The 26,574-nt window shown below is 42.1% G+C and overlaps 1 protein-coding gene across 2 annotated transcripts in view; it reads right to left on the bottom strand.

The window, feature by feature from the left end:
• The window catches only part of KLF7 (KLF transcription factor 7), an 85,647-nt gene that overhangs the window by 8,885 nt on the left and 50,188 nt on the right, over positions 1–26,574 (bottom strand). The window contains exon 3 of one of the 2 annotated variants that reach the window (XM_087706750.1): positions 3,100–3,223. The exons of the other annotated variant lie outside the window; for it this stretch is intronic. Within the exon in view, the coding sequence (XP_087562876.1) occupies positions 3,100–3,223 (124 nt within the window). The remainder of the gene's footprint in view (positions 1–3,099; positions 3,224–26,574) is intronic. 2 annotated transcript variants of the gene reach the window in all.

Raw genomic sequence — 26,574 nt, 5'->3', positions numbered from 1 at the left:
AGTGGTTAACACAACTGCCTAATATGTAATACAGCCAGGGCCGGATTTTCCTATAGGCTAACTAGGCTTCAGCCTAGGGCCTCAAGATCAAGAGGGGCCTACATTCAAATTGTTAGCAAAATTAAAATTACACTATTCTAAAAACAGCGAACACTAAAACACTGAACCGAAAATAAGGAGAAATTCTACGCATATGACTAATAAACAAACATAAAAATGTATTGGTTAAGATCGTTCCAGCGCCGCGGCAGTTGGGGAGCCCGCCCACAGTAAATATCTGTAAAAGTTTTTTTCAAAATTTTCATTAAAAAAAGGTATTTAAAAGGGATTTGTGGTGAAAAAAAAGGTTGAGAACCATTGTTATAATGCCTATAAAAAAAGAGAGAGATTGCACCAAGAAAACTAGCTATTTATTATAGCTGTCCAACTCTAAGGGATTCTGGGCCGTATACAAGCCCTCCCCAATCCATAAAAACGGATAACACATAAAACCACATAAACAGCCTAGAGTAAAATGATCCAAAAACAACACAAACCAAAACTAAATCAGTCCTCCCTGCCCAGCCCAATAAACAGAATCCCTAGCAAGATGGGATTTTCAACCCAGCCAGAAAGAAGGGATTTGGCCAGCATCTTTCACTTGCCAGCCACCAGAAATTGGGCTAGTGAAGCACCGCTAAATTGGGCTTTCTTCCCAGAGTATGGATGGTTAAGATTCCAGTGGGCACCTCCTGGACCATCAACATGGGAAAGTCCCTCAAGCCAGCAGAGGGGCCCTTGGGCCAGAAATCCCCCGAGCCAGCAGAGGGGGCCATCCCAAGTCTAGGATCAAAGCTAGGTGTTAAATGCTTTCCGGAACCCCAGGAGAGATGACGTAGTCCTTATCTCTTGGGGAATAATGTCCTAGAGCAGTGGTTCCCAAACTTGGCAACTTTAAGACTTGTGGACTTCAACTCCCAGAATTCTCAAGACTTGTGGACTTCAACTCCCAGAATTCTCAAGACTTCTGGACTTCAACTCCCAGAATTCTCAAGACTTCTGGACTTCAACTCCCAGAATTCTCAAGACTTCTGGACTTCAACTCCCAGAATTCTCCAGCCAGCAGAGCTGGCTGGAGAATTCTGGGAGTTGAAGTCCACAAGTCTTAAAGTTGCCAAGTTTGGGAACCACTGTCCTAGAGGGTGGGGGCAATGATGCCTTAGTTCCACAAGATGACAACATTTAATAGTGGGGACCTAGGCTTACTCACTCTGCCCAAATGTACTAGACCGGCAGAAAGGATAGGAGATAAACTGGCCTTTGGGTATCTAGGCCTTATGCTGTACAGTGCTTTGTAGGTAATAAACAGCACCATGGATTAGATCTGGAAGCTGAATGACAGTCAATACATCTTGCATAGCATTGGTGATCCATGGGGATGTTGACAGATGCCTATTACTGATTACATTGCTGCATTTCAAACCAACTCAGGGGTGGGTTTCAACCGGTTCGCACCGGTCCCTGCGATCCGGTTGGTCGCCGAACCCGGAAGTAAGTAACTTCTGGGAACGGCGAAGGCCTGCCCCCGCGCCCCCGCGCGCCCGCACACCCGCGCCCGCTCCTTACCCAGTTTTTACAAATTCTGCGCTTCCACGCATGCGCAGAACGCATACAGCGCCTGCGCGATCCTCCAGGAGCAGCTGGAGCATCGCACAGATGCTAGTACGCATGTACGCGCCGCGTGCGTGCACGCACGTGCCGCGTGCGTGCGCGAGGACGCCGCATGCGTGCGTGAGGACGCCGCCGGCCTCGTTCCAACCGAACCGGTTGGAACGGGGCGAGAAACCCACCCCTGAACCAACTATAGCTTCCAGCTGGTCTTCAAAGGCAGTGTATAATGTACTGCAATAACCAGTTGTGAGGTGATCAGAGTACAGAGTTACAGGCTGAAGGAGATCACCCAACTGAAGAAAGGGTGGGATTCAAATAATTTAACAACCGGTTCTCTGCCCTAATGACCATCTGGGTAGGCGGGACTCAGTGGTCATGTGACTGGGTGGGCGTGGTCAACTCAACATCACTCATGCCGATGGGCGCTTCGCCTTAGCTGTTCCAATGTAATAAGGGTTAACCGGAGAGGCAGTTTCTGTAAGCAGGGCAATAAAGATGAGGCTAGAAACAACACCAGAATGTTTCCTTCCTGCCTTCCTTACAGGATTAGCCCTGGAAAGTGGGGAAAAAACAAAAGGAGATTTCTTCCAACAACCGGTTCTCTGAACTCCTTAGAAAGTTACCAACCGGTTCTCCCGAATAGGTGTGAACTGGCTGAATCCCACCACTGAACTGGTGCCCCAGGTGAACCTGGGCAAAGGCCTCCTGGACATAGCTGCCACTTGCTCTTTGAGCAGTAGCTGTGAATCCAGGAGTTGCAGTATGCATTATCTTTTCTTTAGAATCTGTGCAGAGAAGTCCATCAAAGTACAAACTAACTGTAGATTTGAAAGAAAAAGTCAATATTTTTTTTTTGCACAAAATAAGACAAGCGCTGTATTTAAATAATAGACAGAGAAAGCGCAATAAAAGAGAAATAACTGAAGAAAGTAACAAAACACCTGTGATTTAGAAGTAGAACAACTGTGGCTAAAGAAAGCAAAGATAGTACTAATGGTAAAAGGCACCTTGGGTGCAATCCCAAAACATCTGGAGCACCACTTGAACACCATCAGGATTTGACAAATTTGCCATCAGTCAATTGCAAAAGGCAGCTTTACTTGTAGCAGCTTATATCCTGCCACAATATCTGTATTTGTATTTGTATAAGTTTATTTATAGGCCGCCCTTTTCCCTGAGGGGACTCAGGGCGGCTTACAACTTATATAGGAGGGGGATACATACAATGACATATAGCACAGTACATAATTAAAAGAGTAGATTAAAACATCATCAAACAACATCTGCCTTTCCGAGGTTCTTCAGAAAGAACTCGATGGGTGGATAAAAATGCCAAATCCAGTCTAATCATCAGCGGGACCAATCATCATCATCATATCTTAATGGCTTTGGGAGCCCTTCTTGAATTAAGAAACAAGATAAAATGTGAGAGAAAATAGTAATTGTTACCTGTCACAATGGCTGCACTTAAAGGGCTTTGCTCCCGTGTGCTTCCTGTAATGCCGCGTGAGTTCATCACTTCGTGCAAAACGCCACTCACACCCTTCCCACGAACACTTATAAGGCTTCTCACCTGCAGAGGAGATTACGGAAGTCTTGTTAAGGTTGAAAGCAACATTTGCACAAAAGGCACACTTGCCATTCATATACCAACATTCCATAAGCCATTGAAAGTGGTTGTCGCGATGCAACGGTTACTGTCCGAACAAGAACATCTGACATGATTCTGCCCTGAATCGGCAAATGATTATAATCACTTCCTACGCAAAGCTAAATTGAACTTGCAATGCTATATTGCAAACCAGGTATTCAGAGCACTTAATTCTCATGGTCATGGCCATCCCGTATCTGTGCTTACACACGTACTGTAGAAGTCCTTCCACCCAACATTTTGTAAGTTATAACTTTTGGGACTGGAGAATTGGTAGCACCTTACACAGCAGCAAAGTCCTAAGAAAGGGCTTTGAAGGTGAAATGTGTTTTGGCATTCTTCATTGTCCATTCCTAAAGCCCCTAAAACAGTGTTTCTCAACCTTGGCAACTTGAAGATGTCCGGACTTCAACTCCCAGAATTCCCCAGCCAGCGAATGCATTCGCTGGCTGGGGAATTCTGGGAGTTGAAGTCCGGACATCTTCAAGTTGCCAAGGTTGAGAAACACTGCCCTAAAAGCAATATATTGTTGTTGTTGTTGTTGTTGATTACATTGGTTCCACCACAAATGCGCGAACGACAAAAGCGCGCCTGACTAAACCGCGGTGACAAAACCGCGCTGACAAAACCGCGCTGACGAATGAGCGCTGAAGCGCACCAACAACAGCGCACCAACAGAAGCGCACTGTAACCTAACCCTAAAAATAACCCTAAACCTAACCCTAACCCTAAACCTAAACCTAACACTAACCCTAAACCTTACTTTAATTTAAATCGCGCTTCTGTCGGCGTGCTGTTGTCGGCGCGCTCTTGTCGGCGCGCTTTTGACATCGCGGTTTTAGCGCCGCGGCTTTGTCGGCGCGCTTTTGACGTTCGCGCTTTTGTCGGGTCACGGATTACATTTATCAACTATCCAATTCCAGTGGACTCATAATGCACAGGCAGTAAACATATGCATGTACACATACTTTTCATGGCATTTAACTTATTAAATGCCATGAGATCTGGACCCTCACTACCCTTCCGGCCTTCTGCAAAGCGACCAAGACCTGGCTATTCCCGCAGGCCTGGGGCTGTTGATGTGTCCAGCCCCATCCTAAGTTATGAAATGTTGTGGAATTTTAATGTTTTTATTTAATTTTTTGTATGTTCCCCCTTCCTTTTTTTATCTGTAAGCTGCCCTGAGTCTCTCGAGAGTGGGCGGCATACAAACCCTACATATTTAAATATATACCTTTCACCCTGGCCTGGCTGATAAGGAGTCGAGCCTTGTAGCTCAATGGTTAACACATCTGCCTAAGAGGCAATAGAGCACAGGTTCTAATCCCAGTAAGGGTATGGCTAGCTGATGAGAGCTAAATAGCTTGAAATAGATCTATACTAGTCTCCCTTTATTTATTTATCAGCACAAATATAACAAATGTAACAAAAAGGCAACAGTAAAAAAATATTGGGTTTCTGTCTGGATGGTCTCTTGTGACGAGCCGAAGGACAGAGAGTGGAAGTGTGATCTTCCTCCCATATTTGGGCATACCAGGGGTTGTGACTTTAAATATATACCTTTCACCCTGGCTGGCTGATAAGGAGTCGAGCTCTGTAGCTCAATGGTTAACACATCTGCCTAAGAGGCAATAGAGCACAGGTTCGATTCCCAGCAAGGGTATGGCTAGCTGATGAGAGCTAAATAGCTTGAAATAAATCTATACTAGTCTCCCTTTATTTATTTATCAGCACAAATATAACATACATACATACATACATACATACATACATACATACATACAAACAAACAAATAAATAGGTAGACTTCTGATTTGGACAGATCAGCATCATTACTCAGAAAATTTCTAAGCATTTTTTTTTCCCAGCGTAGTTTCTGCACAGCTCTGAACAAATGATTTACTATAAAGGAAACAATATTATTCCATAGGAATTGATAAATATTCAAATAATGGTTAAAACAGAAACTCTGCAATGCCCAAAAGTCACTCTTTACTTCGCTTGAAACTGTGAGGCTTTTACTGGGCTTTTAAGCATAGGCAAGTGATCAGCAGAAGTGATCAGCTTTTAATGGAACTGGCCCAGTCAGTGACTCTGGACATTGATTCCCACTCGTTCATATGTTGTTTTTTTTTAGATATTCTTTAATCAATTAATTTTTTACATCGATTTTAAGCAGTTTTAAATCCACTTTTATAATTTTTAGATCTGGTTTTGGCCCCGAAATATCCCAGTAGCCTAGAAGAATCCTTCCATTCCCCACCACTTTCCCCACTTGGATGAGAAGCAAAATGTCTTCAAAGAAAAAAAAAACCCAGCAGCCAGAATTGTATTCGCAAAAAACTGGAAAAACGAAATAATACCAAAAGAGGAAGAAGTTATCCGAAAAATAATGGACTGTGCCGAAATGAGTAAATTGACATTTGAAATTAGAGAGCAAGAGGATGAACAATTTTATAAGATATGGGACTTGTTTTATCGGTGGCTAAGGGGAAAAAAAAACTTTGGAAATGAAAAATGATACACTTATGCCTTAATTGGAAAAAGTAAATGATGATATAATTATGCTGTGAAATAATTCAACAATGATATAAGGAAGTACTAATATAAGGTCTGGTGATATAATGTATAAGGTTAAGAACTTACTATAATGATATCTCGCTGCTGATAAGGCAATTCTAATAGGGGAACAAATGAAAACTGGTATATATAGGCAGCGACGCCTTGTTGAACAACGAAGGAATAAGATCTCTGTTTGAAGGTATGAAATGCAAGGTTAACAATAAATAGAAGTATACTCTCTGGGGGAAAACAATGCTAATGTTAACTGAATATATATTGTAGAAGGAAAATGAGGCCTTTAGTTATATTAGATGGAATATCTGAGACGGTAAATATTATTTGAAGATGCAGATGTTAAAACACTTGTAACCAAACAACATGCTGCATGTGATGATGGTTTTTTTCCCCCCCTTTTTTTCTTTTTTGGACTTTTTTGTCTTTTTTGTCCTTTTTGGCTTTCCCCTCCTCCCCCCCTCCCTTTTTTTTCTTTTTTAAACCCTAGCTTATTGTGGTGTTTATTAAATATACAACAGAGAGATATGGGATGTATAAATTTAGTAGGGATGCACCTGTGATTAAATGACATATTGTATGTGATGATGGGGTTCCCCCCCTTTTTTTCTTTCTTTCTTTCTTTCTTTCTCCTTTTCCCATTGTTGTCTATGTAATGAAAAATAAAAATAAATGTCAAAAAAAGAAAAAGGAAAAAGGAAAAAAACCCCAGAAAATCCAGTTGCCTCTTGAAAAGCACCTTTGGGACAGCCATGAGCTGGACAGAATCTCCATAGATAATGGATGGAAACTAATCAAGGACAAATAAGGATAAAATTCCTGCCAGTTAGAACAATTAACAATGGCTTGCCTTCAGTGGTTGGGGGGTGCTCCACCACTGCAGGTTTTTAAGAAAAGATTGGACAGCCGTTTGTCTGAAATGGCACAGTGTCTCCTGATTGAGCAGGGGGTTGGACTAGAAGACCTCCAAGGTCCCTTCCAAATCTGTTACACAGTTCTGTTCTGATTATCTTTCTTAGGAAAGATATAAGTGAAATGCACCCTGTCCATTCTCTTAGACTTCTCTGGTGCATACAGGTATCCTTCCGAGAAAATTCTTTATATAGGCCAGTGTTCTGAGCCCCCGCCGTACGGTGAGTCACGCCGACACAAGGTTACTGTTAGCCACACTTTATTCACAGTAACTACTCACAGACAAGACTTTGGTAGCAACCCAGACTCCCACAGATAAGAGATACACACAAGAGCTTCTCCAGCTCTGTTGTGTCCTGCAAAAAGTCTCCTCCAAAGTCTCTTCTTATATACACTCTTGGAAGGAGCCAAATCACAACCACTTAGGCCGGATTATCTTCTATGTCTCCATAATTGCTGCCTGCGCTGTTCCGCCCTTCTCTGTCTGCCGTCCAGGACCAACTCCCTTTGCTCCTCCCCACTACTCCAGGGCCTGACGTCAGGGACAAACTCCCTTTGGCTTTCACCGCTGCTCCATGCCTCAGGTGCCTCCTGGTGGGCAACCAGCCTCTCTGGTCCCTGCTCGGAGTCTGAACCCTGCCCAGGGTCCTCCACATCGTCCAGAGCCGACTCATAAGGTCCCTCGCTATCGGAGTCTGTCGGCAGCTCCAACGGCTCCTGCTGGGCCACAACAGGTGAGGATGAACTGCTTTGTAATGGTTGACATGGCTAACTCCAAAGGTGGTCCTGGAGGATTTCTACTCAGCCCACAGACATTCACAATGGGGGAGAATTCTCCAACATTCCCATGTTATAGAACATCCACAGGGAACAAAGGAGATTATTTGGAGATGCAGGGAAAGGTGTCATCTGCACGCAGATGTTCTTACTCCTTTTTCAGGAATTCCAGGTAAGGAGGTGGAAGTGCTGAGCCAGCACCTGACTTCACTGAGGATTTGGATAAAAGCCAAGGAACCAAAGCTGAATCTAGGCAAGATAGAAGTGCTATTGTTGTATTTTCATTTAGGGTGGGATCAAGTTTGTAGCTTCTAATTCTATTTTTATCATTAGATACACACATCCTCTGTAGAATGACACACATTTCAGGCTGTATTGCTCTGTGTGAATAGGTCTCGTTGGAGTAATCCACGTCCTGATAAACTTTTATATATACAGCTGCCCTTGAAAACAGCTTTAAATATTTGGTCCAAAAACGATGCAGCCAGCTAGGAGCTAAGTTCAATTTAAAGATGTTATCAATTTTCTATTCTTTTTTCAAATATATTTTAGACTGTTTTTGTTAAAGATTTATACTGTGTATGGGTTCTGGGAAGTCAGGCGAGGGAAGGCTGGGGAGGGTTGGGGGGAAGGGTGGGAGGGATGTATATTAGGCTTGACGAGGGGTGTTAGATCTTAAAGTAATATGATTGCACATGTATACTGTCTTCTCTTATTTTTTCTTTAAAACTAAGATATGTTAAGTATATTGATATGGAAGCATAAATACCATCAACATAGAATGGAGTTTGCTCGGAAGTTGAAATACACCAAGTGAATGAGAGGAAGAGTGGGAAACAGAAGGGAGAAGAAAGATGGGAAGAGAGGGATAGGAGAGAGGAAGAGTGGGAAACAGAGGAGAGAAGAAAGATAGGAAGAGAGGAATAGGAGAGAGGGTCAGGGGGGAAGATGAGGAGGATAAGGAGGAGTGGAATGAAGAGAGAGGAGAAGGAGAAAGGAAGGGGAAGTAGAGTAGGAAAGGATGATGGGGGGAAGAAAGGAGGTAGGAGAGAGGTAGAAGAAAGAGGTGTATGGAGAGCAGAAGAGCTAATAATGGGTTTTTATCTTTCTGGGCGTTGATGGCAAAAGGAACTGATGTAATTACTACTTAATACAATAGGATATTGGCTATGTAATAGTATATATGTGATTATATGTTATGAAAATGGAAAATAAAAAAGTATATTTCAAAAGAAAAATAAATAAACAAAAATATATAAAAAACAAATAATAATAATAATAAAAAACGATGCAGCCAGAAGTGCTGAATATAGTTGGATAATGAGAGTATATTTTGCAAGTTCTGTAAGGTTTCCCCCCCCCCCAGTTCCAATTCAGGTTGTTGGAATTAACCTATAAAGCCCCCAAAAATGTGTTTCCCCCCTAGCTATTACCAACCATTCCCTAAGATCAATATCAGCGGTCCTCCTCGGGGGTCCCTTCCCTGGCTGAGATGTAGGAATCAGCCACTGGAGAGGGCTATTCCAGTAGCTAACCAAATGCTACGTGAACCACCTGCCTCTTCTTCACAATTGAAGCAAACTGACTGAAGGCCTGAAAATACCTTCCTCATTTACATGTTTCTTCATTCAGTGAGTACTGCATAATCAACAAGGCTACACAATGCATTTTAACTACGTGACTTCAAGAAGATAAAAAAGTATAGATGGCATTTAGATCCTAAAAAGCTGGCTTCTATGTATCCGAATGTACAGCCTAAATGTTGGAGGTGTGGTTCTCTCGATGCTACGTATTATCATATATGGTGGACCTGCCAAAAGGTTAAGGCATTCTGGATAAAAATATGGTGGGTTATGCAAAATATTTTTAAAAGAAGGATAAAGTTTATTCCTCAGTTATTCTTACTAGGTATATGTACTGACTTTACAGTGGTAGAGACTAACTTGATTCTGCACCTAATAACTGCAGCAAGACTGTTGGTGGCGCAATACTGGAAGAAGGAAGACTTGCCTACAATCCAAGAATGGACATTGAAAGTCACAAACTTAGCCGGGATGGCTAAAGTATCGGCATATCTTAAAGATCACTCAAATGAGAGATATAAACGAGACTGGAAAAAATGGATTGACTATATACAAAATAAATACGGGACCAAGAAATTCCAGTTAGCCTATGCTTAAGATCAGAAATGATTTAAACTTTTAAAAGTTAGTTCAGTAAGAAGAAGCTAAGGTCAATGTAGAATGTCATTAATTTCTTTATTTCTTTTTTTTTCAATAGATTTTAGACTGTGTTAGTTAAAAATCCATACCGTGTACGGGTTCTGGGAAGTCGGGGGGGGGGAGGAGGAGGGGGTTGGGGGGGTGGAGGGAGGGAGGGGCATACAAAAAAAATTGTACTTCAATGTTTTAATGATTGACGAATGATGAAATATTTGTGTTTTTAAAAAGAAATAAAACCTTTTTCTGCAAGAAGATAAAAAAGTTACAGGAGGGCACAAAGGGATTTATGTTTATTGATAAAGTATTTCTAAGCTGCTGTAGATCAACTGATCTCAAAGTGGAACACACTCGATAAAATGGGTTAACATAACAAATAATAAGTAATCTAATAATCAAATTCATAATTCGTAATTTAATAAATTTATATGCCGCCCAATCCCATAGGACTCCGGGCGGCTTACAAATACAAAAATGAAACAAAAATAAAAAATAGGGGAAGGACGAGAAACAAATTTAAAAGGAACACACCATACACTCGACTTAGATAGGGGCTGGACCTCATTCATGGGTCAAGAGCCCCAGGCCTGCCGGAACAGCCAGGTTTCGGTGGCTTTTTGGAAGGCTAAGAGAGTAGGAAGGGTCCAGATCTCCGTGGGTAGATCATTCCACAGGACCGGGGCAGCTACAGAGAAGGCCCTGCCCCGAGGGGCCGCCAGCCGGCATTGTCCGGTCGACGGCACCCGGAGGAGGCCCAACCTGTGAGTTCTTATCGGCCGTTGGGAGGTATGTGGCAGGAGGCGGTCTCGCAGATGGTTCCACCACAAAATCGCGGAGGACAAAATCGCGCTCGACGAAAGCGCGCATTTGACGTCATCACAGCGCGACGAAAACATCGCGCTATGATCAAAAAATGTAAAAATAAAGCGAAAACCTTACCCTAACCCCCCCAAACCTAACCCTAAACCTAACTCTAAACCTAACCCTTAACCTAAGCCTAAATCTAACCCTAAACCTAACCGTTAACGTAACGCTAAACCTAACGCTAACCCTTAACCTAACGCTAAACGTAACCCTAACGCTCTAAACCTAACCCTAACCCTTAACCTAACCCTAACCCTTACCTTTATGTGAATCGGCTTGCTTTAATTTTAATTTTATTTCAATTTTTAATTTTTTTCGTCGCGCTGTGATGACGTCACATGCGCGCTTTCGTTGAGCGCGATTTTGTCCTCCGCGGTTTTGACGGGTCACGCTCGCAGATATCCAGGTCCTAGGCCATGTAGGGCTTTAAAGCTGAGAAATGCTGCAGCTAGTGCAAAAATTGTTAAAAGAGTTCTAAAAGGCTTTCTTCCATGATTTACTTGGTGAGCTGGATACCTTTTATCTAGGGACATCCTTGAAGAACCTCATTCTTGCAAACTTTATTTTGCTTCTGCTCTCTCTTTATATTTCTATTTCTTCTTTTAGAAAGTATCCGAGTGTGTCATATTGGTGGGCCTGCTGAGAGCCCTGTTTGGGATCCATACTTTTTGAACGAATGCTTATATTTGAATGGCATTGTCCAGTGGATAAAAATGGCATGGATCGGTCGTAAAACCACCTGCTCATTCCCAAATGCTCTGATTTTCTTATTGTTTATCTGCACCTTTGTTACACTGTTTCATCCCTCCATTATTCCACTATATCCTCCTTCATTAGATGACATAATTCACAGAATCCTATAATTCTATGTCAGTGTTTCTTAACCTTGGCGACTTTAAGTCCTGTGGACTTCAACTCCCAGAATCCCCCAGCCAGCGTAGCTACGCTGGCTGGGGGATTCTGGGAGTTGAAGTCCACAGGACTTAAAGTCGCCAAGGTTAAGAAACACTGTTCTATGTTCAGAAAACCAAAAGTAATTGTAGAGAGAATTTTATTTAATCCCTCTCCTTCATATTTTCCCCGCATTCACTCTGCGTTTGATCAGCCAATGGTTGTCTAATTTAATGCAATATACTTGTCTCTATGCCACCACAATCAATGTTCTTGGCAGCTCAAATACAGTACAAAAATGCAATATAAAGCACCCCCTACACAAATAAAAACAAGACGACAGATTTTTAAAAAGGCAACCGCAATTCAAATCAAGGGAAGGCTTTCCAGTCTCAAAGACCTTGCAAAATGCACAGAGGGGGAACCTGCCTGATCCGTAGGGACGTTTTTCCACAACGTTGGCACCACAATGAAAAGGCAGCACCTCCTTGCTTTAGCTCCCCAAAAGTGAGATTTGTAGTAATTTCTTTCTGCAGAAAAGTTTTTTTTTTACATGCCATTGTGAATTACACATAGGGTGTCTGGAGTTACAAAGGAGTCTCACCTGTTATGTAACATTCCTAACCAGCAATTGAAAGGACAATTTCTGTCCTGGCACTGAAGTATGTCCAATCCAAACAGGGAAGATTCCTGAATTGGGTAGTCAGATAGGACTACTCAAAAAGCCAGAGTTGGGGGAGGGGAGGGTTGAGCTGAGGTGGTGCAATGGTTAGGGTGTGGTACTGCAGGCCACTTCAGCTGACTGTTATCTGCAGTTCAGCGGTTCTAATCTCACCGGCTCAAGGTTGACTCAGCCTTCCATCCTTCCGAGGTGGGTGAAATGAGGACACAGACCGTGGGGGCGATATGCTGACTCTGTAAACCGCTTAGAGAGGGCTGAAAGCCCTATGAAGAGGTATATAAGTCTAACTGCTATTGCTATTGCTATTGGCTTTTCTGCATTGTGGTGTTTCTTATTCGCGCATATGGGAAATTAACAGGCAATGTTGATTAGTGGTGGGAAGTGCTAGGAGAGAACCAAGGACTCCTTTGCAAATGAATACCAATGAATATCAATCATAATGAGAGAGCTGGCAGAATCAGGTCTGGGAAAATCTACAGGTAACATAAACTCTTGCTACAGAAGAAACTCCGGTGCAACCTTGGAGTGGAAGGAAATAGCCATTTATAAAACCATCCTATCTATCCTTGTGAAACATCAAATATCTGAATGAAAACATTGAAATGAAAGATGAATATTCCATGGACTGATGTGCTGAAATTGGCAACAGGAAATGCTGTTTTTCGAATCAGCAGAGAGGAGAAAGAACTGAAGGGCTTAAATATTAATAACTAGTGACATACTCCATGTTGAAGTAGTTAATTACCTGGGAAGAAAGGAATTAGAAATTTCCTTTTAAAACCTACTAAAAATAGAGTGGGAGAAATACAATGAACAAACATTCTCATATTGCTGAAACTTATTAACAGCAATGTTAATACGGTAGTTGTAGTGAAACAGGAGAAAGATCCAATCTGGTGGAGAATTGAAAAAAAAAGGCAAATATGGTAATGGCAAAACAAAAAAATTAAGCGTAGTGAAACACCGACTCTCATTCTGCCCACCCACCCAAAAAAAGTGGCTTAAAATACAGACAAAATATTGTTCCAACCTATCAGGTGGGTCGATATGAGGAATGCTTGCAAGATATAAACCAAAAGTCAGCATGGCATAGAGCAAATGTACAAATCTCTGTTCCAGGATAGTACCTGGAATTGGAATTAAATAATGGCAGATATTGTCCACACTTTCGCATAAGGTTGATTGACTGACAGATTCTGCCATGAGTTTAGAAGCACTGACACCCTGACTGTTTTAATTTGCTGCTTAGCAATATGAATGGCCTCATTACAAAACACACTGATGACCTCTTACTTGTCATCTGTCAGATTCCTGAAATGGGGCAAAGCTTTCACCCATAAGAAATTGCTGATATTACTCGGACAGGGCTGGTAATTGGCTACCGTAGTCCTAATCTCCGGAAGAATTAAGCTTCTGCCCCATTGTGTTGCATTTACAAACTGCTATTCAGGGAGGCAGAATAATATAGCAATAACAGTAGACTTATATACCGCTTCATAGGGCTTTCAGGCCTCTCTAAGCGGTTTACAGAGAGTCAGCATATCGCCCCCAACAATCTGGGTCCTCATTTTACCCACCTCGGAAGGATGGAAGGCTGAGTCAACCCTGAGCCGGTGAGATTTGAACCGCTGAACTGCTGATCTAGCAGTCAGCCTGCAGTGCTGCATTTAACCACTGCGCCACCTTGGCGCATACTGATGGCGTTTCACACAGACTGAGGTACTCTCATGCTGGCAGAATTAGGTTGTGGGTGTCGAAACAAGAAGGAACAACCTTTGTCTTGGATGCTGTGTAAATTATCAAAATGCTTCCCTGTTGTATAAAAGTGGTTTCATTCAAGAGTCCTCAACCCTCTGAAAATAAGAGCTGGAAGTGCAAATTTCTGAACAGGCACAGGCATGAAGGCGTGACCCGACAAGCGCGCACACGACAAAAGTGCGCTGACAAAACCGCGGCGAGAAAACCATGATGTCATAAACGCGCCCACAACAACGCGCCGACAAAACCGCACCCACAAAAGCGTGATTTAAGTTAAGGTAAGGGTTAGGGTTAGGGTTAGGTTCAGGGTTAGGGTTATTAGGTTGTTATTAGTTGTTTGTTGAAGGCGCGCATTCATCGGCGTGATTTCAACCTCACGGTTTTCTCGCCGCGGTTTCGTCGGCGTGCTTTTGTCGAGCGCGCATTTGTGGGTGAACCGCATAAAGGCAGGATAGCACAGTACAAGGCAGGTTGGTTTACTTCTAATAGGAGGGAACAAGCTGTAAGTAAGGCTGTCTTGGTATAAGTTTAATTTTTCTCTGAAAGAGAACACAACTCAGACCAGCAAATGAGAGTGTTGATTATTCTGATAAGAATCAGAGTTATAGGAATCTCCATCTAAAAACTGAGCTAAATGCTCTGTGGGAACCCTGCCCAGATCTGAAGTTTGTATTGGGCTATAAATAGTTGCCATTGCAGTAGAAATGTATCAGGATACACCTGGACAGAACATCAGATCTGATCTCTAAAATGTGGAGCACATAAGATCCCGTAAAAAAAAACACCAGATAGCTGTTTTAAAGTCTGGAAGACTGGTGCTACGATCACAATCTCCACATGCTCATTGAAGAATGGGAGCGTGAAGGTGGAGATGGGATTAGTTTAGGATGGAGCTTGGTCCCACGGTTTGGCTTTTGAGACAGAGACCGCTAAGTTCCTCTCTGGGAACAGACCTCAAAAGTTTAGAGTTGAGGGGTTAGCAAGAGAAGCAGAAACAACAGTATCAAGATTGGTAGAACGGATGAATCTTTGATATAAAAGAAGCAAAGACTCAAGGGAGGTTGTGTAGAAATCAACATTGTTTTAGTTCTCCACCGATACCACCACCACCCCCAGGGAATCTGACCACTAGGTGTCATAAGAGCTTGAAATGGAAGCAGAAGGCTTTCAGACACACAAGATGGAAGAAGCAATATCTGCCAGGTTCAACAGAACGAAAGAATGAGAGGAAAGCACTGGCGAATTTGGCTGTTTCTTGAATGTTGAGAATAATGCAGTCCATTACAGTGATGGGAAGGTTCAGCGTGCTCCAGTGCCACCGCCGAACAGTCCTGGTGAAGGATTGTTATGCAAAGACACAAAGATTATAGAAAGCCTTTCAAGGAAAAACTTGACAGTGAAAATATGATTTCATTTCATGTCCTTTCCCATGACAACATGATATGAAGAATGTCAAGAATTTGAAGAATGCAGCTTGTTGTAAAGAGTTTTGACTGATACACAAAACCTTAATGCCATAAACACTCTCAAAGAAAACATAAGCAAACCATGTTTCAACTCATTCTCTCTTTCTCCCTCCCTCAGATAGCTAGGTGTTCTGACCCCTTCCTCCATCCAGTAACGAAAGCCGAGACAAGCTTAACTGGAATGTACTTTAATAGCAAGACACCAAAACCTCGGTGGCTGAAAGCCAAGCAGAACAAACAGATAAGGACCTTGGCAGCAACTCAGGCAGCAATAAACACAGATAAGGCTTGGCAGCAATCCAGCCTGCCAAGCTCACAGTAATGTCCTCCGACATTCAATCCTGCGCTGACTTCTACAAAGAGGGGCGTGTGCACAAGTAGCCTTTTTATAGTCTGGAGAGGAGCCTAATGACCACCAGCTGAGTACAATCACCTCCTGTAATTGCGTAATTGTTCCTGACGCCTAGTAGCTCTTTGATGGCGTGCATCCAGGAACAACTCACTACTGGCCTCCGGCTCACTCTCCTTTGTCTCCTCCCCACTGGTCCAAGGCTGAGGTGCCTCCTGGTGGCCAACCAGCCTTTCTGCTCCCTGCTCGGAGTCGGAACCCTGTCCAGGGTCCTCCACATCCTCCAGAGCCGACTCAGAGGGCCCCTCGCTGTCGGAGTCTGGTGGCAGCTCCAACGGCACCTGCTGGGCCACAACAGCTAGGTAAAACTGAATATGACATGGGTAGCTCTAGTGCCGTGATGGCGAACCTATGACACACGGGCCACACGAACCATATTTGCTAGCACACTAGCAATCAGCTCTGGCAGACATGTGCACGCCAGCCAGCTGAATTTTGGCCTTCTAGAGGGCCAGGGAGGCCGTTTTCACCCTCTTTAGGCTTCAGGAAAGCCTCCAGAGGCTGGGGAGGGTGAAAAACAGCTCCAACAGGCCAACAGGAAGTTCGGACGTGATCCATTTCCAGCTTCTGGAGAGACTCCAGGGTGCCGGGAGAGGCCATTTTCACCCTCCCCGGGTTTCAGGAAAGCCCCCGGAGCCTGGGGAAGAGTCATGTGGTCATATATAGGGGGGGGGATCACGTGCGCATGAGCAGGTGGACGGGGAGGATTAAATTGATGTGGGCAGGCGTGCATGCACAGTAACACGCGCGCACACAATTTTGGCACTCCATGAGAAAAAGGTTCGCCATCCCTGATCTAGTATTTATAAAGTTATTTATAATATACATGCCTTTCGGTAGGAAACAAGTGTAGAAACCAATCATTCTATAAAATTCAGCTGTAAACTCATAGCTAAGAGCGCGAGGTGATTAGGGTGCAGTACCGCAGGCCACTTCAGCTGACTGCGATCTGCAGTTCAGCGGTTCAAATCTCACCGGCTCAAGGTCGATTCAGCCTTCCATCCTTCCGAGGTGGGTGAAAATGAGGACCCGGACTGTGGGGGCAAGTTGCTGACTCAATTTGCTAAAAAATTTGTAAACCGCTTAGAGAGGGCTGAAAGCCCTATGAAGCGGTATATAAGTCAAATAAATAAAAAAATAAAAAATAAATAAGAGAAGAGACTGCCTTTAGAAGGATGGCTGCTAGGACAGGATTGAGCTTGCCATCTACATAAATGATTAAATATGTACATGTGCTCACATTGACAGTCATAAAAAGCAACATTCAAAAAAGCAGGTGGTTTAATTCTCAGTGCTATACTAAACACAGCACGTAATTATTACCTAAGCAGATACATTATTGGGTAAGGGTTTGTTGGAAAGAGAGTCAGCATTCCTCCTGCATTATTTTGTCTCTTTGAACGGCATTTTCACACACATCCCACATTTGATTTGAACGTAACTAGGTCAAACCTGTTTCCTGAGACACAAGTAAGTTCGCTGTAAAATTGATTTTCTTTTTAAAATGAGAACGTTCTCCCTAATTCTAGTCCAGAAGTGAAGAAACCACACACACACACCCCTCTTAGCTGTTGCTCAACTACAGTTCCGAGCAACCATTGATTATGGTGAGAAATGCCCTCCCCACTCACATCCCTGCAGCCACAGATCTTCTGCGAAAGAAAATGCTTTGTTCCCTGCAGGCAACTTGAGTTCTTAACACTAGGTAAGGGGATGGGGAAATTTTGCATTCCGGTTGTCATGGCAGTAATACATTCCCTCGATACCCAATTCAACTTACAATCTAGCCAATAAGCTCAGTAACTTGAATGAACTAATTAGAAGGATTTCAATTCTGCTAACCTTTTTTTTCAAAATCACCCGTGATTTGATATGCTACCTAGTAACCAACCATAAACACATTTTCTTTTTCTCAGTTTCTGGTTTACCTTTAATACCTATGGTATGTGAGCTCCGGGGGCAAAATGACTTTGCCAAGCGTAGGGACTAGCCTCCTGTTCAGTCCTTTCCTTTGTTAACATGAGCTGCTTAGCTGCTAAATGTCAGAAAATGTCTCTGTGTTCCGGGCTTGCTTACAGGATATTGTAGAGAGACAAAAATGGAAAGACAAAGGGAAAACGTGTCCTTTAAGAGGCATTTAAAGCAATCCTTGACCCACAGATTTCAGCAGAAGGCTAAAATTATCAGAGCCGTCACAACAACAAAACAAAAGGAAGAGATAGAATATCTCAAAAGAAAAGGGGAGATGAGTATTTAGAGCATTACTAACAGCCAATTTGGTGTAGTGATTAAAATGCTGCCGGTGGTAAATTCCAGTTCTAGCTTGGCATGAAGGCCCCGTTAGGTGACTTTGGGCCAACTCATCTCATCGGATTATTGTTGCTGTGAGGAAATAGGAGGAGGAGGGAATATTATGTTCGTTGCCTTGAGTTACTTATGAAATAAAGGCAGGATAAAAGAAATCTAATAAATAATGCATTATCTTTCTTTGATGTGTTTAAATGATTCCATTCCAACCAACTCTCTAGCGTCATGGCTATGCCAACTGGGTGTTATGAAATTGTAATTCGAGGCATCTAGAAGGCATCACAGTTTGGTAGAACTACTATAATGGGTACAGGTCATTCCAAGGAAAAGGAAAGAGGAGAAAAGAATCCAGATATAAGACAAAACATGGGGAATACTAAGAAGGATTAATATTCTACACAGTTCATTATTCCTATTAGGTATAACCTCTATCTTTATAGAGTGCTGTTGTGGCCTGGCAGGAGCCGTTGGAGCTGCCGCCAGACTCCGAGAGCGAAGGGGCTTATGAGTCAGCCCTGGAGGAGGTGGAGGACCCTGGACAGGGTGTCGACTCCGAGCAGGGCGAGGAGAGACTGGTTGGCCACCAGGTGGCAGCAGAGCATTGGATCAGAGGGAATGTTCAGGAAAACATTTGGGAGTTGTTTCAGGATGCACGCAGGCGCAGGGCTACTCGGCGTAAAGAACAACGGAGTAACTACAGGAGGTGATTACCAGCAGCTGATGCTGATTAAGATCCTCTCCTGATTATAAAAGAGACTGTTTGTGCCACGCCCTGGTTGCAGGCGTCAACGTTCTCGTTCACGTTCATGATTCAGAGAAACCAACTTGGATAAGTGGTTTGCTGTGAGAAGCTTATTTGCATTGCCTAGGTTCGTAGTAATTGCTGCAGAGAGCATATCTGTTTGTTTATTTTGGCTTGCAGCCAACGAGAGTCTTGCCTGATTAAAAGAAACCTTTTTTAGTTAACGTGGCTTTGGGCTTTCGTTCCTGGATGGAGAAGGGGGGTCAGAACCGAATGCTATCTGATTTTGAAAGAATATATTTTCCCCCTTTATCAGAACGAATGCCTCCACTCCTGTTTAATATCTACTACATGAAGTCACTGGGTGACATCATTCATCACCATGGGGTGAGGTATCATCAGTATGCTGATGACATCCAGTTGTATCTCTCCTCCCGATGAGCTAATTGATACTGCTGAGGTCCTTTTTCAGTGCTTGGAGGCTGTGGGGGGTCTGGATGAGATGGATGGCATAAAAATTTAATAAATAAAAAAGATTAAAAACATCCAGCTTCAACTAAACATGGCCAGAATCACAATGGCTGGATGGCTATACAAAAGTGATAGGCGATAGATGATTAGGGAGCTAGGTAAGTATGTGATAGACAGACAGACATTTCATATTATGGATTGACAGGAAGAAATGAAAAGCCTGCTACCATTGAAAGCAGTAGAGTCTGAAAGTGGTGGTTGCTTTCAGTCAAAACTAAGTTTGCCTGTAGCAGGATCTCTTGTGGAAATGGAATGGAACATTCTCTCTTTTATTTATCTTGTTTCTTTGCACATCTGGTTTTCTAATACTGTACCAGGTTGTTGCAAAGTTTACTAGCTCATACTACAAAATTAGTAAGCTTGAAAAAAGACAAGCCACCTTCAAAATCAATTTGCATCAACAATATTGTTTATAATTTATGAACGCTTTCATTGGAAGGACTACTTGTGACATTGACTTCTCAAGAATTTTTGTAAGGGACATCCACCATTAATTCCATCCTACACAATACAGGTTGAACCCAACACATTGACAGTCGTTAAGTGAGTTTTGACCCATTTACAGCATTTACTTGCTACAGTCGTTAAAATGAATCACTGCAAAGATTAGCATGCCCCCTGCGCACGCAAATTCGTGACGCGTTCCATATTTTCTCCTCAGTTATTCCTGTTAGGTATAATTACAGACTGTAGAGTTACAGAGACTAATATGATTTTGAACCTTACAATGGCATCAAGATTATTGGTGGCGCAGTACTGGGAGAAGGAAGAACTACCTACTATTCAGCGATCGTGGGTGCACCTCGGTTCACCCACGTAACACCTATCCTCCGCGAGCTGCACTGGCTGCCTATTGATCTCCGGATACTCTTCAAGGCGCTAGTCGTCACTTATAAAGCCCTTCATGGTATTGGACCTGGGTACTTGAGAGACCGCCTGCTGCCAATTACCACCACTAGACCGATTAGATCCCACAGATTAGGCTTCCTCCGAATTCCATCCGCCGGCCAGTGTCGACTGGCGACTACCCGGAGGAGGGCCTTCTCTGTGGCTGCTCCGACCCTCTGGAACGAACTTCCCGTGGAGATTCGAACCCTCACCACCCTCCAGGCCTTCCGCAAAGCCCTTAAAACCTGGCTGTTCCGACAGGCCTGGGGCTAAAGAACGATTGCCCCCATCTCGAATTGGTATGACTGCTGTGTATTTTAAATTATGTATTGTTTTGTGTTGTTTTAATTTTCTGTTTGCATCCCCCTTCCCTGGTTGAGTTGTGAGCCGCCCTGAGTCCCCTTTGGGGGAAAAGGGCGGCATATAAATAAAATCAACATTCAACATTCAACATTCATTCAAGAATGGACAATAAAAGTAACAAACTTAGCAGAGATGGCTAAAATATCAGCATATCTTAAGGACCATTCAGATGAGAAACGCAAGCTGGAATGGAGAAGATGGATTGATTATATTCAGAATAAATATGGGACTAAGAAATTCCAGATAGCTTATGAATGAATCAGCAAGCAAGGATACAATTTGCTTAAAGTTGGCTTTACAAAAAGGGAGTTAAAGAACAAGTGAGGGATGATGCTAAAGTCTGTTAGCTTATCTTAGAATATGGATGTTAATGTTTATACCCTATATTTGCTCTGGGAGGTTGGGGGGTGAGGGGGTGGGGGGAGTTGGGTTTTGGGGGGAGGGGAGGTATATATTTGTAAAATATAAAAATTTTCAATAAAAAAGAAAAAAGAAATAAAGAAATAAAAATGAAAATAAATCACTGCAGTTGTTAAACTAGTAACATTTGTTTGTCAGAAAATCACAAAAATTGATCATGTTACCACAGGGATGCTTCAAGAGTCGTAAGTGTGGAAAGTGGTCCCCTAAGTCACTTTTTATTGTAACTTCTAATGGATACTAAACAAATGATTGTAAATCGAGGACCACCTATATGTAAATCCAACTCATACCCTGCACACCTATTGATTCCTGCAAAGGAACAGTCAAATGGATATAAGGGGAGAGAGAGGAAAGGAGCAACTGATGAATATATCCCACAATTAAAAACCAAAAAACAGAGCGTCATCATGGGAAAATATGATTGTTGAACCAATTATACAGAAATTAATTTAGAAAAAAAATCTATTTCAGTTTTCTTTCATTTCTAGATGTGCCTTCAACTCGTTTCAATTTTTAAAAAATCCTGGGATGTCTTAATAAAAGAACAGACGCAAAGCAATGAGTTATTGCACAAGTCTTATTTTCTAAGAATTTTAGTGTTGCTGCTTGAAAGAGTTTACTATTTTTTTTAAAAAGAATTGTTCTTTATACAATTTGAGAATTAATTTTATTTTCGATTGTCTTTTATATTTTTGTTCCAAGCCAAAAAAAAAATGCCATCACTATCATAGGCACCTAAATAAGAAAATAATTCAGAATTTGACACTCAAATGATAAAATAAATTTAAAGCAGTTTCTTTTGTCCTTTGAAAGCTTTTGAGGAGAAGGCAAGCAGGATCTACACAAGATGACTGACTTCAATACATATGTCAATCTTCAGCCAGCCTCAAGCTCTAATTTGCATGTTGTAAACAAGCAATTAAAAGTCAGATAGATTTTTTTTTCTATCACATTATGCTAGCTCAAATGCAATGTCACTGGAGTTTGAGTGCACATTTAGTTGTTCACATCAAAAGATACACCTCTTTCCATTTTTCTATTTGGGATGACTGACAAATTACTTTTTTTAAAAAAATAATCCGATGAGTTACAATAACAATATCCGCCTTTGCTACTGAATCAGAACAACATTTCAACAATACCGGGTAGAATATCTGATTGCAATGGGAAATTCTCATGGCTTGAACTGCCATTAATCCAACGCTCCCATCTCACAGCTATTAGGATACTCTTTACTATTTTGAACATTGACAATACAAGGAACGATGTAGGAATATACATCCTGAGCAAAAGGGTCGTCAAGATGACCTTGGCTGCTTTTTCATCTGTGCTCGCACCTTGTTTTTTTTTTTCTTTTTCAGCCTGTCCTCTTAATAGTCCAATTAGTTGCACTTTCAATAGTTTTTCACAGAGCTGTATTTTAAAACATTATTTTCTCCCCCCATCCCTGCCAAGAAAGCAATGAATAACAACAACGTGAAAATAAGTGACAAAAAGTGTCTTGAGAAAAGGGATATTATCCTTCAATTGTCCCTGCAAATCCTCATTTAAAGGAACAAAGGTTTCTCAATTCCAATATATATATATTTTAAAAATATATATATCCTTATGGGCTTAGCAAAAACTGAAGCTGGAGGCACCTTGATGTATGATGCTCAGAACAGAAGGGTTTTTGAGGGTGGGGAGAGATTAGGGGACACAGGTGCCAGCCACATGTATACTGTTTTCTCTATTATATTTTCATTACTATTATTATTATTGTTTTTTCTTTAAAACTAGGATATATTAAGCATATTGACATGTAGCGGAAATACACCAATGAGAGGAGGAGTGGGAAACAGAAGGGAGAAGAAAGATGGGAAGAGAGGGATAGGAGAGAGGGTAAGGGGGGAAGATGAGGAGGATAAGGAGGAGTGGAATGTAGAGAGAAAGATGGGAAGAGAGGGATAGGAGAGAGGGTAAGGGGGGAAGATGAGGAAGATAAGGAGGAGTGGATGGTAGAGAGAGGAGAAGGAGAAAGGAAGGGGAAGTAGAGTAGGAAAGGAGGATGGAGGGAAGATAGAAAGTTGGAGGGTGGTAGAAGAAAGAGGTGTATGGAGAGCAGAAGAGCTATAATGGGTTTTTTATTTTTCTGGGCATTGTTGACAAGAGGAACTGATGTAATTATTATTTAATACTATATGATACGGGCTATGTATAGTATACATGCGAGTGTGTGTTATGAAAATGGAAATAATTTTTTTTTATAAAAAAAGACAAGTGACAAAAAGTGTCTTGAGAAAAGGGATGTTATCCTTCAATTGTCCCTGCAAATCCTCATTTAAAGGAACAAAGGTTTCTCAATTCCAATATATATATTTTAATATATATATATCCTTATGGGCTTAGCAAAAACTGAAGCTGGAGGCACCTTGATGTACGATGCTCAGAACAGAAGGGTTTTTGCGGGTGGGGAGAGATTAGGGGACACAGGTGCCAGCCTTCTGTAGAATGTGCACTTCTGCTCCATTAATTGCTGACACATCCTCCACCACCCCCCACTTCCATCTCCGACCCCTAAGGAGAAAAGCAGAGCGGCAGGCCCAGACTGGTACCCAGCAGCCAAAGTAGACAATTAGGTGCCAGAAGCAAAAGGGAGGGAGGGAAAGAGGGGGTAGAGGATGTAGTTGCTTAGCAACCAGGCGGCAGAAACAGCTGTGTAGCAGGCCCGAGCTGGTACCCAGGCACTGACAAGCTAGCCAATTAGCACACTGTATTTAATGCTGACGTTTCCTAGCAACAGGATACACAAGTTTGCCTGCCTCTCTCTCTCTCTCTCTCTCTCTCTCTCTCTCTCCCTCTCTCTCTCTCTCTTCATATTCCTCCCCCACCAGCATTCAAACCATTTACTTGTCTCCCTTTTGACTCAATGACTCTATTTTTTTTTGTGTCCCAGGAGAGATCGGGAAACTTTTAAAAATCTGTAGAGTATTTAGCTTCCAGTTCACTCAGCATTAGGAACCCCATATGTATGACAGGATGACAACTGCAAAAACCCACTGAGGAGTTATGAGGATACCACAGTTTGAATTCAATACGTTTTTTCTCAGATCACAGGAAAACGGTTGCATTTCATTCGTATAGGCAGAAAGGGTTGTTTTTTCTATTTCTGGTAGGCATCAAATAAAACACCAACATTCTGTGCGTTTGCATCCAAAAAAAGATGTTATTATTCATTCTTGCACATCAAAACTAAAGCCATATTACTATTTCTCCGGATAACAAAAACAAAAAAAATCCCTAACTGGTGCTAAATTGAAAGCATCAGCAGCATGGAAAATCGGTTCCACCACAAATACGCGGTAGACTAAAGCGCGCTCAACGAAAGCACGTAAGTGACGTCATCACAGCGCGACGAAAACGGCACGCTGTGAGCGGTAAATTTAAAATTAACGTGAAAACCTTACCCTAACCCCCCCAAACCTAACCCTAAACCTAACCCTAAGCCTAACCCTAAGCCTAACCCTTAACCTAACCCTAAACCTAACCCTTAACCTAACCCTAAACCTAATCCTAACGCTTAACGTAACCCTAACCCTAACCCTAACCCTAACCCTAACCCTAACCCTAACCCTTACCTTTATGTGAATCGGCTTGCTTTAATTTAATTTTAATTTAATTTATTTTTAATTTTATTTGTCGTGCTGCTGATGACGTCACGTACGCGCTTTGATCGGGTGCGCTTTAGTGGACCGTGGTTTTGACGGGTCACGGGAAAATCTGCCTCTACAATATGTTCTTACAATAGAAGCTGATATTCATACGCATCGTATCCATGCATTAGATTGGTCATGTCCATGCGGTAAGATCATCATATTTTAACATTATTACATGATTTATATACATTGTGTTATATATTTTATATGTAGCCCAAGACAATTCCTCTTCACGCAATGCAAGCCAGGCAAGCCAAAATGTCAGACCCACATCCCTTGGATGGTTCACCCTTGAGACTCTTGATAGTAACGCCATATCTTCTTAACACAGGCTGCCACTTGCCATGGGTTGATTACAGTCATATAAATGCTTTAAATCAGATCCAAAACTCTTGTTTATTTGCTTCATATTCTTGATGCTATTATGTTCCACCTTGTTTAACCCCATTTACTTCAGCAGTGGTAACAGTAGCATCCATATGACTGAAACCAATGCATAATATTCCCACGTGTTAAGGGGACAGGTAACATGGTCTTGGCATTGAAACATACATTATGTAGTAGCCCAAAATCCTTATTTTTTAATATACAATCAAAACAATTGTACCACATCATCACTTAGCTACACTTTAAAAGTGCAAAGGTCTTGTATCAGCTTGGCCTGTTTAGAATTCAAAACCATGTTTACAACTTTAATGGAAAATGTGGGATTCAGGGAATAATTCAGTGCTAGATTGGATACACTGGAACCCTTTGATAGAAGAGCCGAGGTGGCGCAGTGGTTAAATGCAGCACTGCAGGCCACTTCAGCTGACTGCAGTTCTGCAGTTCGGCTGTTCAAATCTCACCGGCTCAAGGTTGACTCAGCCTTCCATCCTTCCGAGGTGGGTAAAATGAGGACCCAGATTGTTGTTGGGGGTAATATGCTGACTCTGTAAACCGCTTAGAGAGGGCTGAAAGCCCTATGAAGCGGTATATAAGTCTAACTGCTATTGCTATTTGATACCACTGTAGTCAATTAGATTTTTCTCACCTCATTAATGCTCTTAGGAAATAAGAGTTGAGAAGAAATAAAATATAACCTTCTTCTTTCATGAGGCAACATGGCATTTTACTCTGGGTGAATAAAACTGAAAGAGAACTACTCTTTAACATTAGAAAATGTGCTTCAGAAACATGCTTTTTATTTAGAAAGTAAAAAAGCCAAGTTAATACTGTGGAATAGCTCCATATATTATCACTTAATGCAATTTCCTTCCATTCTCATCTCAGCTTTAGAACATTATCCTGTTAAGAGATCCTAACCCTACCATTTTGTCAATATCCACATATTTACTGGGATCATCCAAACTCTGTAGGTTTTCCTATAGTTGCATGAGATTCCTTTCTTTGCTATCCTCCATCTTCCTTCTGAAATGACCAGCACTCCTTCCAAATGGTGAAAGGGAGAGCCACTACTTCTACCTATTAATACAGTGTTTCTCAACCTTGGCAACTTGAAGATGTCTGGAGTTGAAGTCCAGACATCTTCAAGTTGCCAAGGTTGAGAAACACTGTATTAATAGAATAACAGAATAACCCCCTGTCCCTTAGGCAGGAAATCCTGTATCATTTCAGACAAATGCTTGTCCAATCTCTTCTTTAAAACCTCTAGAGTTGGAGCAACTACATCATCTATCTGGAGGCAACCCGTCCCACTGATTAATTGTTCTGTCAGGAAATTTCTCTTAGTTATATTATATCAGTCTCTTCAATTTCCTACCACAACTTGC

This window comes from Thamnophis sirtalis, unplaced genomic scaffold (genome assembly GCF_051295495.1).
Source record: "Thamnophis sirtalis isolate CommonGarterSnake01/CBP01778 unplaced genomic scaffold, rThaSir2_p1.2 scaffold_1, whole genome shotgun sequence".
In the NCBI taxonomy this organism is placed as follows: Eukaryota; Metazoa; Chordata; class Lepidosauria; order Squamata; family Natricidae; genus Thamnophis; species Thamnophis sirtalis.
The sequence above is the reverse complement of the archived record's forward strand: the minus strand, read 5'-3'. Positions and strand labels throughout refer to the sequence as shown.